Raw genomic sequence first — 13,806 nt, forward strand, 5'->3', positions numbered from 1 at the left:
GTGTGTGTGTGTGTGTGTGTGTGTGTGTGTGTGTGTGTGTGTGTGTGTGACTCCAGTGCAGATGCCCACAGAGGCCAGAGGAATGTGGAATCCTTCTGGAACTCAAGTAGTGAACTGCCTAATGTGGGTGCTAGTAACTGAACTCGGGTCTTCTGCAAGAGCAGTACATGTTCATAACCACTGAGCCCCACTGTCAGTTTTTATTAGCAGGTTTACTTATCTTCAGTGTACAGCATGATTCTAATTTTACAGGTTTTGAGACACAGTTTCCAGCCTGAAATGAATATACTCCATGTACCTCACACCCTACTGTGATTGACAGTATTTCTAGCTACCCAGGAAGTTCCTTCATGATCTTGACATTATAATCCAAAGTTACTTTCCTAGAGCCTCAATTGAACTGTGGTGCTTTAATTAGAAAGACACCCACACTTCTCATTCCAGTCAACCCTCTCCACATCTTTGAGCTTATTCTTGAGACTCATTAGTCTTCTGGTCTGTGCTGGCCAGGGGCACTAGAAATAGTGAGATACCATCACCATGAGTCTCATTTGCCTGAAGCCTGTTTATGTATTTCAATCCAGAGTCTTTTGATGTGCTCTTTAAGGATAGTGAGTCAATGATACAGGTGCTAGACTCACTGAGAGGAGCCTCAGCGTGTGTGTGTGTGTGTGTGTGTGTGTGTGTGTGTGTGTGTGTGTGGTGAGCAGATAGAGAATCTTGGGGGTTGCTCAAAGGCTCCTGAGAAGGGGAGGTTTGTTGTGGGGTTAGAATAGAGGGCCTGCCCGTCAGGAGACAGTGGAAGATGGAGGATGGAAGGAGAGGGACATAAGAGGTAGAATGGGTGTGGTATATGAGCAAGATGGACGGATTCTTCCTAAGGGAATAGTTGAGGAGGTAGGTGGATGTGTATACATTAGAAATTGTTTCCCTGGCAAATTTAGGCAGGAGAGTCTGTGTTGAGATGGAGAGCAATGCATTCTAACAGTGTGTGGGAGGCTTTAAAGAGCAGGTAGGAATGTAGACACTTACTAGGTAGACACTTACTCAGTTCCGGATTTGAGGAGCCTGGGATAGGGAAGTCCATAGAGGACTGTGTAAGTGCTGTAAAGTTTGGGGTGCAGGTGGCACAATTTGGGAAGCAACACATGAGATTAAAAAATTGTAAACTCTGTTTGTAGAGGCAGGGAACCCTCTGTTGCAGAGGCAGGCACACGCCTCTGTTGCTAAGATCAGCTCCTCATGCTTTATTGGGGTTGCCCAGTGAGGAGTAAGCCAGATGTTTCGTGGGACAGCTTTCTGCAGGGGGGCACTTGCTCTTGTTTCTTCTGACATCATTACTTAGACTGCACTGTCCTTTGTGTGTGAAAACATGGCTGCTGGTGGCAGATTTGTTTGGGAGGCTTCTGCGGATGGAATGAGTCACTGGGTGGCCAGATGTCCTGGATGTACCGCGCATACTTCAAGCATTGTTCAGATATCCGCAGTTGACGCCGTTGTTTGTTGGAGCCTGTCACCATTGCCTAAGGGCATTGTTCAGACAGGATCCTTCTGTGCCCACTTCTCCGTGCCAAGGCTGCGTCTCTGCTTTGGTGTCTGAAGTCATGCTTTATCGGGCCTTTAAAGCTTTTTAATCTTTCCATTTTTGGAGCGGCCTCATTTATTCAGTCTACAGAGCAGGTGCTTGAACATTATGCTTCTGTCCATTTCCTACACATCTCCCAGGGCACTGCTGAAGCCAGTTTAATAGCCGAGAGCTACACTTAAAGCTGTGAGACCCAATTTCTCTGAGCCTCGGTGAGCACGGCGGTGCAGGGGAGACAGTTATACCTCTTGGCTGGCATCACTCTGAAAATTCAGACACCATTTTTGATATATGGTTATTAGCGACACTTCACTTTGTGGTTTCACGGTCAGTTGCTAACTGTGCTGATGTTCTCACCAGAGGTGGGCTCAGCTGTCTTGCCGATTCCTATCATGACTTGTGACTGGCATCGGTAGCCATTTATCCGCTTTTAAGCAAGTGCCCTACTGTGTGTTCCTGTGCCTTTGAGTGGTCACAGAGTCCTCACAACAGCCACGCTGCACTCAGTTTGCATATGTGAAGCTGAATCTGGTGAGTGGCAGAAGAAAACTGGCATCCTAAACCCTCTTGGCCTTATCTTGCAGCTAGTAAGAATCCTGTCCATCAGCACCTGTACCCTACTCTGAGCGCTTACCCAGAGAACCTTGCTGAGCACTCTTCACATGCTTAGTGGGGCTTTGTCCTGATTCTCTATTTATTCTGCCGTTGTCTCAAACTCCAGGAAACTACCACGGTGCTCAGGACACGGCAAGCCTCTAAAAAGCACTTTTGGAATGACCACAGATGTTTTAATTCAGCTTCCTGGTGTCTTTCTAATGGACTTCCCATCACTGGGCTCAGGTTCATAGCTACTTATCATACTCCCTTAAGAACATAATAGTAAAGAGGTTGATTCTGTTCTGGTAATGTACTGAGTTAGCAATGGGTACCATTCTTTTTGTAAATGTTTATTCCTATTGTATGGCATGGATGTTGTGTACCTCATGGGTACAGTGCCTGTGGAGACCAGAAGAGGGCATTGAGTCTCCTTGGAAGGAGTTACAGACAGTTGTGAGCCACCATGCCAGTGCTGGAAATTGAACCTGCCCTTAATCGCTGAGCCATCTCTCCCTGGGTACCACTCTCAAGATAGTTGTAAACTAAACTTATTCAAATAGTGATGGGAGGTGGGACCTTAGGAGTACAACACCGGTAGGCAGTACTGAGTGAGCGGACATAAGGCAATGTGTACAGGGTTAGAGATTTCATTCTACATGAAAAAGAGCCAGCAGGAGCAGAATTTACTGCATTGTGACGAGTTTCTCTGGGAGTGTTCCCTAGCTCTCAGGTCAAGGTCCTGCATTGGGCCAGGTGTCCCCAATGGGTGGACCCTTCAGGTCGGGGAGTCTTGGCTTATCCAGTCTGAGCACCGTCCAGATTAATTAATGAACTAATTTCCTTACTTGTGTGTGCACTTGTGACTAAAGAAGTGGGGGCATGTCCTTCTGTTATTCCTCCTGCACATCTCTGCCTTCGCTTTCATTCCAAGTTGGAATAATATTGTTAATACTTATGTGTGTTTGCTGGGGATTGAATCTAAGGCCTGTGTGTGCCAAGTAACAGCTCTGAGCAGTTACCTAGCTCTCAGGGTCTGGCTAGGTAAACCAGGTTGGCCTTGCCCGCTCGCTCCATCATGCTGCCTTCACCTCTCAGGTGCTGAGTATACATGCAATTATTACATCTCGCTTTTATTGACCTCTAACACAGTGGTTCTCAACCTTCCTAAGGCTGTGACTCTTTAACACAGTTCCTCATGTTGTGGTGACCCCAGCCATAAAAATTATTTTTGTTGCTGCTTCATAACTGTAATTTTGCTACTGTTATAAACCATAATGTAAATATCTGTTTTCCGATGGCCTTAGGTGATCCCTGTGAACGGGTCGCTTCACCTCCACAGGGGGCGTTCGCAACCCATAGGCTGAGAACACTGTTCTAAGAGAAACTTCAGGCCTATGAGTCACTGGGGATTCCCCCTCACTACCAGCCACAGGCAGCCACGCTCAGGTGAATTTTACAGAGGCCCCAGGCAGCTTTCACTGCTCTGCCTTCCAGTTAAGATATGGGTGTTTTCCTCATCTTCATGATTTAAAGAACACGCCTTACACGAGATTCCCATTTTTTCCATAATCTGGATTCACCTGGTTTCCCTTGCTTTGATGTGTACCATTCTGCAGTCTGAGCCAGTCCTTGCTCTTGACTGGAGTTTTGAGGCTGCTCTGCTGTGCACCTTCTCTGTGACTTCTGTATCCCACCGTCCAAAGCTCTCTACACTTCCGGGCCTTACTTTCAGTCCTGCCCAGTCAACTTGTAGGTCCTTTTTCTAGGGCTTTGGCTGTGAATTTTCTTTTAGTTATAAGCTGCCATCCTGGTCTGGCTGCTGGTCGTCTTTCCATGCATCTGCTCATTCCTTAAGTTGATGGTAAGCTTCTTGAAGGCCTGGGCATGCTCACTTCCCCTTGACATTCTCTGGGTAGCTGGGCCTTGTATACAGAAGAGCTTGGAAGAAGAATGTGTTGGTACTTTCGGCACTGGTGGAAAACTGAATTTGTCTGCCAGCCAGCCTTATTAGATATGCTTTGTTTTCTGCAGCTTCCCTTGGAGTTTAGCATAGGTCCACTTTCTCTCATGGATCTATGTAATTGGTGTTTATTAGTGTCACCCTTTGTCCATTAATTCCTCAAACTCCCTTTAGTTTTTCTTCCTGCTCTCATGTAGTTGAGTTTTCTGACAGCCTTTATCTCTCCATTATTCCTGAAAACTGGTGCAATGTAGAGGGCTCTCTTATGGTCAGTTGGGACACTGCCTAACCTCTACAGAGCAACTCGGTCCTATTGTTATACACCTAGGGTTATACAGGGTTAGCATCTCACTCTGGTCTCATGAATACGTACTTGATGGTGTCCCACTATGATGTCCCATGTTTTTGGTGCAGTGGGGTAGTGGCTGCCTTCCTCACACACTTAACCCTTGCGTGGGAACACTGAACCGCACTCTTAGCTACAGACTGAAGCAGGAAAAGTAGATTTGCTTTAGCTTAGTTGGTTTCCGTTCAACTACTTCTCATCAGTGCTGATTGCTTGAGGCATGCCTTCTGCTTTGATCACAAGTGTTTGTAAACAAGCAATCTGTTAATTAAGTTCCAGCCTGTGTTGGGAGACCCGGGGCATGACTGCTAAAGGCAGCTTCTTTCCGAATGGGAGCTTCAAAGTGGAAATTTTTTATATTGTTGCTAGGATAGTTTTTAAAATGGAAATCAAAGATGATTCAATCCGTAAATTAATTTTTTTTTTCATTTCTGTTGCTGGGAATGAACCCAGAACTTCAAACCTGCCGCTGAAGTACATTCCCGTTGTACACAGCCAGATGTGTTCACACCACAGTGTGTCAACAAGTGAAAGTTGTGGGTCATTCCCACAGTGTTCTTTAAGCACACGGTAACAGCTGGTAATATTCATTAAGCACTTACTGTTTGCCTAGGGCTGTTTTTAGAGTTCTACAAAAGGGGCTGGAGAGTCGGCTCCGTGGTTAAGCACACCTGCTGCTGCTGTGAAGGACCTAGGGTGTCCCAGTGCCCACATGGTGGCTCACTCATCCACATAACTACAGTTGCAGGGGACCCAGTGCTCTCCTCTGCCCTCACCAGAGCGCACGTGCGATGCACACGCACACATGCCAGCAGAACTCTCACAGGTAACGCTGAAAGAGAAATCAAGTTCTTACAAACTCACCCACTAGTATTAACACGATAGAGCTTACCTCACCAGGCCTCAAATCAACCCTGCGGACTGCGCTATCTCCATTTCTCAGACTAGGAAGTGGAAGGCCGTGCCTGTGGGTCATAGAGTTAGGGAGTGTTGTGACCAGATGTGTAGAGTGCACATATCACTTCACAGAACTGAAATTACACAGGGACAGACGCTGAGGACATCTAGGTTCCTGAGAAACTCTATCTCACAGCGGAGATTAACGTCCACACAGCTGTTCCACGCTGTGATGCATGCGTCGTCGGGAGGGGTGCTCAGTCCGTAGCATCCCGAAAGTGGCTGCTTGCTTCTACCACACAGAACTGTCATGAGGGAGCTGCAGGAGAGAGCCTAGGACCCCTTGCAGGTCAAGATAGGTCTTGTGATTGTGTCCCCAGACTTAGCATCAAGTTTGGCCTGTGGAAGGTCAATAGAAGATCAACCAATTTAGCCATCAGTTCTAGACTGTTGAATGCAGTGCGGTACCCACTAGCCACTTGTTTCTACTGTGACTGGAGTTGGGCTAGACTGAATTGAGATCGTGGAAACAAGTGTAAGGTGCCTCAAATTTCATATTGATATATTGAAACGCTAATATTTATCAAACTGTATGATTAAGATTAATTTATGTTTCTTTTTACATTAGAACATGGTTAATGGTAAATATAAAATTAAAATATATCTTTGTCTCATCGTGTGTGTCTGTTGGAGAATAAACGATGTGACTGAGTTTGCAGAGCAGGAAAGATGAGTTTAAGATTGAGGATTTATGCCTGGATTCTAACGCAGTTCTCTTTCTTGCATAAATTAAATTAGTATGTATAAATCTTCCCCCAAATCTGTATTTTCAAAAACAATTGGCACTCCTCCTCCTATCTTCCCATGTCCATACATGTGTAGCTTCCCTTTTCCTCTCTGATGATGACTGGATAAGGCACTGATCTATGAGTACAGCAGAATATCATTAGGAATCGTTTTACTGTTTTTTTATTTTTTTGACCAGTTTTGTTTGGTTTTACCGTAGGTCTCTGGGTTATTTAGTCTCTGGTTCGTGGTTACCCAATCGGTGTGGGTATGGGTTCCTTCCTGTGGAGTGGGCCTTAAGTACAATCACACACTGGTTACTCCCATAAGTCCTGTGCTGCCATTGCCCTAGCATATTTCGCAGGCAGAGCAGATTGTAGGTTAAAGGTTTTGTGGCTGAGTTGGTGTCCATGTTCCGCTTTTGGTAGGTAGTCTGCAGGGTACCTTCCCACACCAAAGAGACTAGGACATAGGGATGAGGGCTCCTATAGCCTCCTTTTTTGATCCTTCCTAATCAGTTTCTATTAACATTCTTCAGATTTTATTACACTTTGTGCTTTGGGGGAGATAAGCCCCTTAGTGTTCTCTGATGTGTCATATAAGTAGCTGGTTATTTTATTGGCACTGTAATTTATCTTATGTAATCCTCTCAAATTTACATGAAGTATAGGCTATGTTATCCCGATTTCACAGGTAGGAATTCTATGGTTAAGGAGAGTAGAATGATAAAGTTCACACTGCTGTCATGTGCAGAATCTGTAAGACATTTTGTCACATTCTGTTATTTTTATTTAAAGGTTTTTTTTTTTTTTTTTTTTTTTTACAAAGAACATTTACTTTAAAAAAACTAGCAAAGGTATCCTGCCCCTCGCCTTCCCAGCTGTCCTCTCTTCTCTCCTTTCCTACCTTGTTTCTGAGATTGGGTATTAACGTGTAGCATAGGCTGGCCTTAAACTTGGGGCTGAGATTACAAGTGTGTGTTAACATGCCTGGCTATAGCTGTTATCATTTGAAACATCTAAATCTTTTACCTTAAAGTTTCAGAATCCCTTAACTTGCTTTCTCCCAATACCATTGATCGTCAGTCTCCTAGGCTCTTAGTAAATGAGTAGCTTCACCTCTCTAAAGACATTATCATGTACACCATCTCTGACTCAGGGTGAATTTCCTTCTAAACCTGCGATGTATAATTTAGCGGAGATGTTTTTCTTTTTCAGATTGCTTTTTAATATAGCAGTAGTTCATAGCGGTCATGTTCCGCAACTGTTTTTGTGTGCTTTCAGTTTAATTCATCTGTCTGCTTGCTATGGTTATGGCTTAGTGGGTTTTGCAAGGGACCTCAGATCTCACTTACCCTCTCTGATAAGTCTCCTTTTCTAGATTGCCCTGCTGGTGATTGACACGGTGAATTCATTTGTTTCTGAGCCTTTGAAAAGGTTTGTATTTTCCATTTTTCTTTTCAGTATCCAGTGACCCGGTTTGTGTTCTTTTAAGATGCAGGTGATCAAAGGGAAGATGTTTATATTGGAAGCCACATGCCTTGCCCTGAAAACCTTAATGGGTACTGCATCCACGGGAAGTGCGAATTTGTCTACTCTACTCAGAAGGCTTCTTGTAGGTAAGTTGGTGGCTCATGAGCAGGGCTGAGGGTCTTTTTTCTATTAGTGGCTGCTGCTTTATAGACTAAATAGTTCCAAATAAGTAGTGTTATTTGCAATCGATAAATTTAAAATAAGCCAACAATCATCTATCTATCCTCCCAAATCCTGGCAAGAAATATGGAAAGATGGGAAACAGGCTGCATTAGCGTTTGGAGGCTGTGAGCTTAACATCTTTAGGATGGCATTTTAATATTAATTTGCCTTATTCCAATGCTATTTTGATCTTTCGGCAATCTGTCACAAGGTGGTTGAACGACTGAAGAATATATTACAAGTAGAGAAGAAATAACTCAAATACAACATATACTAAAATAGATGTCTAAAAATAAAGGAGTAGGGATGAAGAGCCAGGTGTGAATTGTGAGAGGGAAGTGGAAAGAGTGTAAGTCTTCCTTCAACTCCTGTATTTCAGAGACTTTACATAACTTGTTCAAGGTCAACAGCAAGTTGGAAATTGACCTGAGAAGAAGCTAGACCTCAGATTGCCTGTCACAACCTGAGGATCTCAGTGCTTTTTGCTCTGTGTGTGTGTTGCTGTTACGGTCACAAATTGTAGGCTGTTGTGTGTCTATTTAACCAGGTCTGGTTTGCTTGTAGACAACAAGGTGGGGCATTCTGCTTCCCTCTCTTAGGCAAAACATCGAAACACACTGAGTTGTTATATTTTACCTTTTCTTTGTCTACTCTCAGGGTGGAGATTCTTTTCTTTTCTAGGTGTAAAGGAAGCTATTGGCCCCAGGCCTCTTGCATCCCTCTTTTTCAGCTCGCTTCCCCTTTCCTCCTTCATAAGATGAAAAACAGAGCAAATGCTTTCAATGTTAATGGTTAAACAGCTCTTTGTAAAACCATTGTCTTTCCCCCCATTGGCAGTTCTCTTGTCTTTGAAGGAGATAACTTCCCTGTACCCTCCTCAAACATTTCAAAACAACAACTATATAAAAGACTACACAGTGCAAGCAATGCAAAGCACACAATGAATTCTTTATGTTTCTCACACAGTGGTATAGAAATCCTCATAGAACTTCAGGTTCTCGTGGCGTAAGATGGGCCATCTCTTAAGATTCCTACATGAAGCTATGTGGTGATGCTGTCTGTAATCCCACTCCTGGGAAGATGAGGCAGGAAGATCATGAGTTCTATACCAATCTAAGCTACATAGCTGCTCCCAAGTAGACAGGGCTGCGTAATGAGATGCTCTCTCAAAAGCCTGTAACAATAAACCACAATGGTGGCAACAAGATGCATCTGTAAGATGTTTATTTCACAGCATTTTGTTTGTGCTGTTATTTAATAAATAACAACTGATAGTAGATCATAAACCCATTATATCAAGGACTCCTTTTTGTTAATTATTACTATCTTTCTGTACCTAGCTTACTAGGTCCGCAGTAAATATGTTTCTTAATAATGTGATAATTATCAGCTTTCCCATCTTCCCCAGACCAGAGGGATTTCAGAAATGGTAAAGAATTTCTTCCCTATGTATTTATAATTCCTAGGAAGCAGCTCATATCTTTGTATTGTGTATTCACAGCATTTTTAAGAAGCAAGCTAAACTATTATATGTCTATAGTATTAGCCAGTATCAACCATAACCCTTTTATTAGACTAAAATCTAGTGTTATCCCACCATCGATAGGTTGGTTAATTCTTTTTATCAGATTCTATGGTGTTAGGATGTTAAACTTACATATGACAGGGATCTAGGGATCTTGTCTTCAGGAAATATTTTTTTTTTAACCAAAATATAATGAGGAATGCTGTCATCCATACATGTGCATGAGACAATTTGGGACTTCAAAACAAAACAAAACAGAGGTAGCTGAGGAAAGAGGAGAAACGCTTCTGGCTATTACAAAATTGAATAGGAGAATTTTAGAGCAAAGAGGTTTTGGGAAATGATGTATTCAGTTTCACATGATGGTTTGCCTATGGGGTCTCCATTTATGGATGTCTGTTAAGCTGGTCAAGATAATTGACTTGAAAATTCATGGGAGATACAAGTTGGAGAAGTAGGCTGAGAATAATTTCATCTCTAGCACATTCCCTCTAACGTCCGTATAGCAATCCTTCTGCCCACGAGGCCCTCTGCATCCATCATTCCCTGTAGCTGATCTCCTGAATCGCCTCTGCTCCTCTCTTGCTTCATCATTGACAAAACTGTAGCTGCTGAGATGGCTGCAATCACTCCGCTCCTCAGAGAACTGTCAGCACTCCCTGTCTCTTCCTCACTGGCAGCTGATGATCTTGTTTCCAGGATAACTGAGAAAACTGGAGCAATACAAGGTCTTCCACAGGCTGTCACTGTACCCAAGCAGCCTTCCCTCCTCCATCACGTATCTTGGTTTAAATGTATTTTACACGTTTATAAATATATTGTCAGTACTTTATCTCTTCCATTGCATTCCTTTCTTTTGCAGAAGAACTTGAGTTGCCTGCTCTGTCTCCAGTTGTCATGTCTGTTCTCTCTTCTTCAGCATCCCACAGAGCTTGTTCTTTATGAAGTCAGTGGTCAAGTCTTACTGTTAAAATCACATTCGAGCGGCTGGTAGCCTTTCCCATGTGTTGTGCATCCTCTTGGCTTCTAAGATGACAGAAACTTGTTTTTCTCCGGTCTCACTGGACATTCCACTCATGCTTGGTTCCCCTTTGCTCCCTGACCTCACCGTGATTCCGTCTTCTGCTCTTCCCCAGTGACTGGATCCAGTCTTTGTGTCTTTTGTAGATGGCTCCTAATTTACATAAGTTCTAGTATTTTCTCTTGAATCTTGAGGCTCTAGTCTTTGGTTCCTTTACATTTCCTATGATGTCTGGCCAAGTTTCACCTGGACAAAAACAGATCTGCTTCCCTGCCCACCACAGCCCTGGCTTTACCTACAGCTCTTTCCACCTCGGGATGCAGCTGTGTCTCTTCACTTGACAGACAGAATACCACAGGCACACCTTACTTTCAACTCTTTTTCTCATGGTCTCCCTATAGTTTTAGATATGGGAAGTTCTCTCAGATAGTCTATTTCTGAATATATCTTAACTAAATTTTATCAACTGTCATCCTCTGCCCAGGAACCACAGCCTTATATGTATGCATCCATGCATGTATGAATAGATGCAATTGCATGTACACACACACACACACACACACACACACACACACTTCTTTCTCTTACAACACTCACACACACGCATATACTCACACACGCACACACTCACACCTTTTAACATAACCATTTACTTATTATGCCTTTGGACTTCTACTAAAAATAAATATCTTTTAAAAATATTTGCAGGCACATGCAGGCTGTGGCCCATAAATGGAAGCCAGAGGACAGTCTCAGATCTCCTTCATCTTTGCCTTCTATTTCCTTTGAGATTTGAAGGTCTCTTATTGTTCATTGCTGTGTAGGCACGCCAGCTGGCCTGCAGCTTCTGGGGATCCTCCTGCCTCTGCCTCCTGTCTCCTCACAAGGTCTCCGAGGGGTCTTTATGTCTGAACTCATGCCATGCTCACATGGCATGGCGAGTGCTTTACCCTTGAGCCATCTCCACAGCTGGGATTCTGCTCTTCTGGTGCCTTGTCTCCTGAATGTTTCCTGCAGCGGTACCTGACACCTGGCAGACACACAGTAAATGTGCTGAGTAAGATGAGTGAATGAATCAGGGTGTGAAGCCCTGGGACTGAATGAGATTTCTGGTGGGCTGAACCCCTGGATCTGCCCTTAGTAACAAAAGAAGCAACAGCATTAGAACCTCATCCTCTATATGTTGGAGAGTATAAAAGTCAGTTGTGGAAAGTAATATCCAGGAGGATGACTTGACTGGAATGTATTCTAAAAGTCCCTTTTGATATTCTGATTTTAATCTTTGAATTAAGCCGAACTGTCTGAGAGCTACACATCTAGGGCATTGTTATAGCTCTCTGTGGAGCTGTTTTGATTTTACTGAGCTTTGACTTTGAGCCATTAGCCTACCATGAAGGACATTATTTTAAAAGTCCCATGGGTCTTCATTACAGGATAGGATTTACTGCTGCTGTGTTGTTGAGACGATAGTCTCTATATTAGAAGGTGCCCCCTTTAAATGAGGACCAGAGAAGGGAAGTTCCCCGGAGTTTAATAACAGTAGTTACTGCTCCTTTGAAATGACTTGTTTGATTTTATTTTATGGAGATTGCTTTTTGTGTCCATACTCTTTCCCTCTCATCTGTCCCTCCCCTATTTTCCTCTCCTCCTCTTTCCTCCTCTCCTTTCTCTTCCTTCCCTACCTTCCTCTTCTCCCTCCTCCTCTCCTTCCTTCTCTCCCTTCTTTACAATCCAGTAGTTTTAATATATCACTACCACAATCAATTTTAGCACATTTTTGAAATCCCATGCTGAAATTCCCATTGTTCCCAAATCTTCCTATTGACCCGAACCTAGGCAACCAGTAATCTATTTTCTGTCTCTGTAAGTCACTTTTTCTAGACATTTCTTACTCTGTCTTGAGGCAAGGTCTTATGTAGCCCAGGCTGACCTTAGCCAAGGAGCACTCTGCTCTGGGAATTGGATCCCATGTTTAAATCCAGTTGTCAGCTGATGAACACAATTTGATGGTTTTGAGTGCTGCAACCCTGAGCACTTGTGATTTTGTGTGGACACATGCTTTGCTTTATGTGGGGAAATCTTTTGGAGTGGAATTACTAGGTCAAATGCTTAACTCTGTTTAAGTTTTCAAGAACTGCCAGTCTGTTTTCAGCGCATTTTCCCTATTTCCCATCTTCTGCACAATCTTCACTAGCATTTGTAGTCCCCTTACTTTCTGATCCAGGCAGAGCTGGGAGTATGTGGTGGTAGCCGCTGTGTGCTTGTTTCTGTTTGTTTTTTTTTTTTTTTTGGTTTGGGACAGGGTCTTATGTTTCACAGGGAGTCTTTGAACTTGAAATCCCTGTCTCGGCCTCCTGAGTGGTGGGATTTCAGGTATGTGCCACCAGATTTGACTCTTCTTTTTGGCCAGTTGTATATCTTCTCTGGAAAATGGAGTGTATATTCTCTGACCATTTCTTAATTACTGGGTGATTTTTTTAGGATGTATGCTTTAAAATATATTTTATTTAATTATAAAAAGGCGTGTGTGTGTGTGTCAGTGTCAGTTCTTGACTTTCCACCTTGTTTCTGCTGCTGCTCTCCAAGCCAGTTCTGGACTATCCCTTCTACCAGTCCCTGTCCCTCTCTCCACCCTCATCTCCCTGTATGATAGATTACAGATGTGAACCACTGCACTTGGCCTTTTCCCCAGGGATCAAACCTGGATCATCAGGTTTATGTAGCAATCCTCAGCCTCTTACTTGTTTTTATGTGTTCTGAATACACATCTCTTGCCAAGTACATAATTTGCAGTTGTTGTTTTCCTTTGTATAGGCTGTCTCCTTGCTTTCTTGATAATGCCCTTAACCATGAAGATCTTAATTTTGATTTATCTCAGTTTTACATTATTATTACTATTATTATTATTATTATTATTATTATTATTATTATTATTATTATTATTTGCTGCAGTTACGGTTTTGTTTTGGTGTCAAGTCTAAGAAATTATTGCCCAATCTGGGGTGGTGAAACCTTGTCTCTTGTTTCTCTCTTTTTTTTTTTTTTTTTTTTTTTGTGAGCACTTTCTCTGTAGCTTTAGCTCTTAAGATCCAGACCTGGGACTTATTGTCTTACTTTGTGTTCCATTACTGTTACTTTGTATTCCATTACTGTGATAAAAGCAGCTTGTAGAGGGGAGGGCTTCTGAATGTCCAGGCAGGAGCTAAGGAGGGATGCAGAGGCAGGAGCTGAAGCAGAAGCCATGGGGAACACTGCTTACTGGCTTGTCTTCAGGCTCACCTTTCTTATGCATCCCAGGCCCAGCTGCCCAGGAACGGTACTGCCCACAGTGGGCAAGGCCCTCATACACCAATCAACAGTTTAAAAAAGAAAAAGCCATGCAACTTGTCTATAGG

General features: G+C 43.2%; 1 protein-coding gene across 3 annotated transcripts in view; it reads left to right on the forward strand.

The window, feature by feature from the left end:
- Positions 1–13,806, forward strand: part of LOC129675337 (myb/SANT-like DNA-binding domain-containing protein 3) — a 128,860-nt gene that overhangs the window by 108,290 nt on the left and 6,764 nt on the right. For 2 of the 3 annotated variants that reach the window (XM_055605385.1, XM_055605382.1), the window contains one exon: positions 7,666–7,789. In XM_055605385.1, coding sequence (XP_055461360.1) covers positions 7,666–7,789 — 124 coding nt within the window. The remainder of the gene's footprint in view (positions 1–7,665; positions 7,790–13,806) is intronic. The other variant, XM_055605383.1, reaches the window with a different exon arrangement.

Source organism: Psammomys obesus, unplaced genomic scaffold (assembly GCF_907164565.1).
Source record: "Psammomys obesus unplaced genomic scaffold, mPsaObe1.curated_primary_1811, whole genome shotgun sequence".
NCBI lineage: Eukaryota > Metazoa > Chordata > Mammalia > Rodentia > Muridae > Psammomys > Psammomys obesus.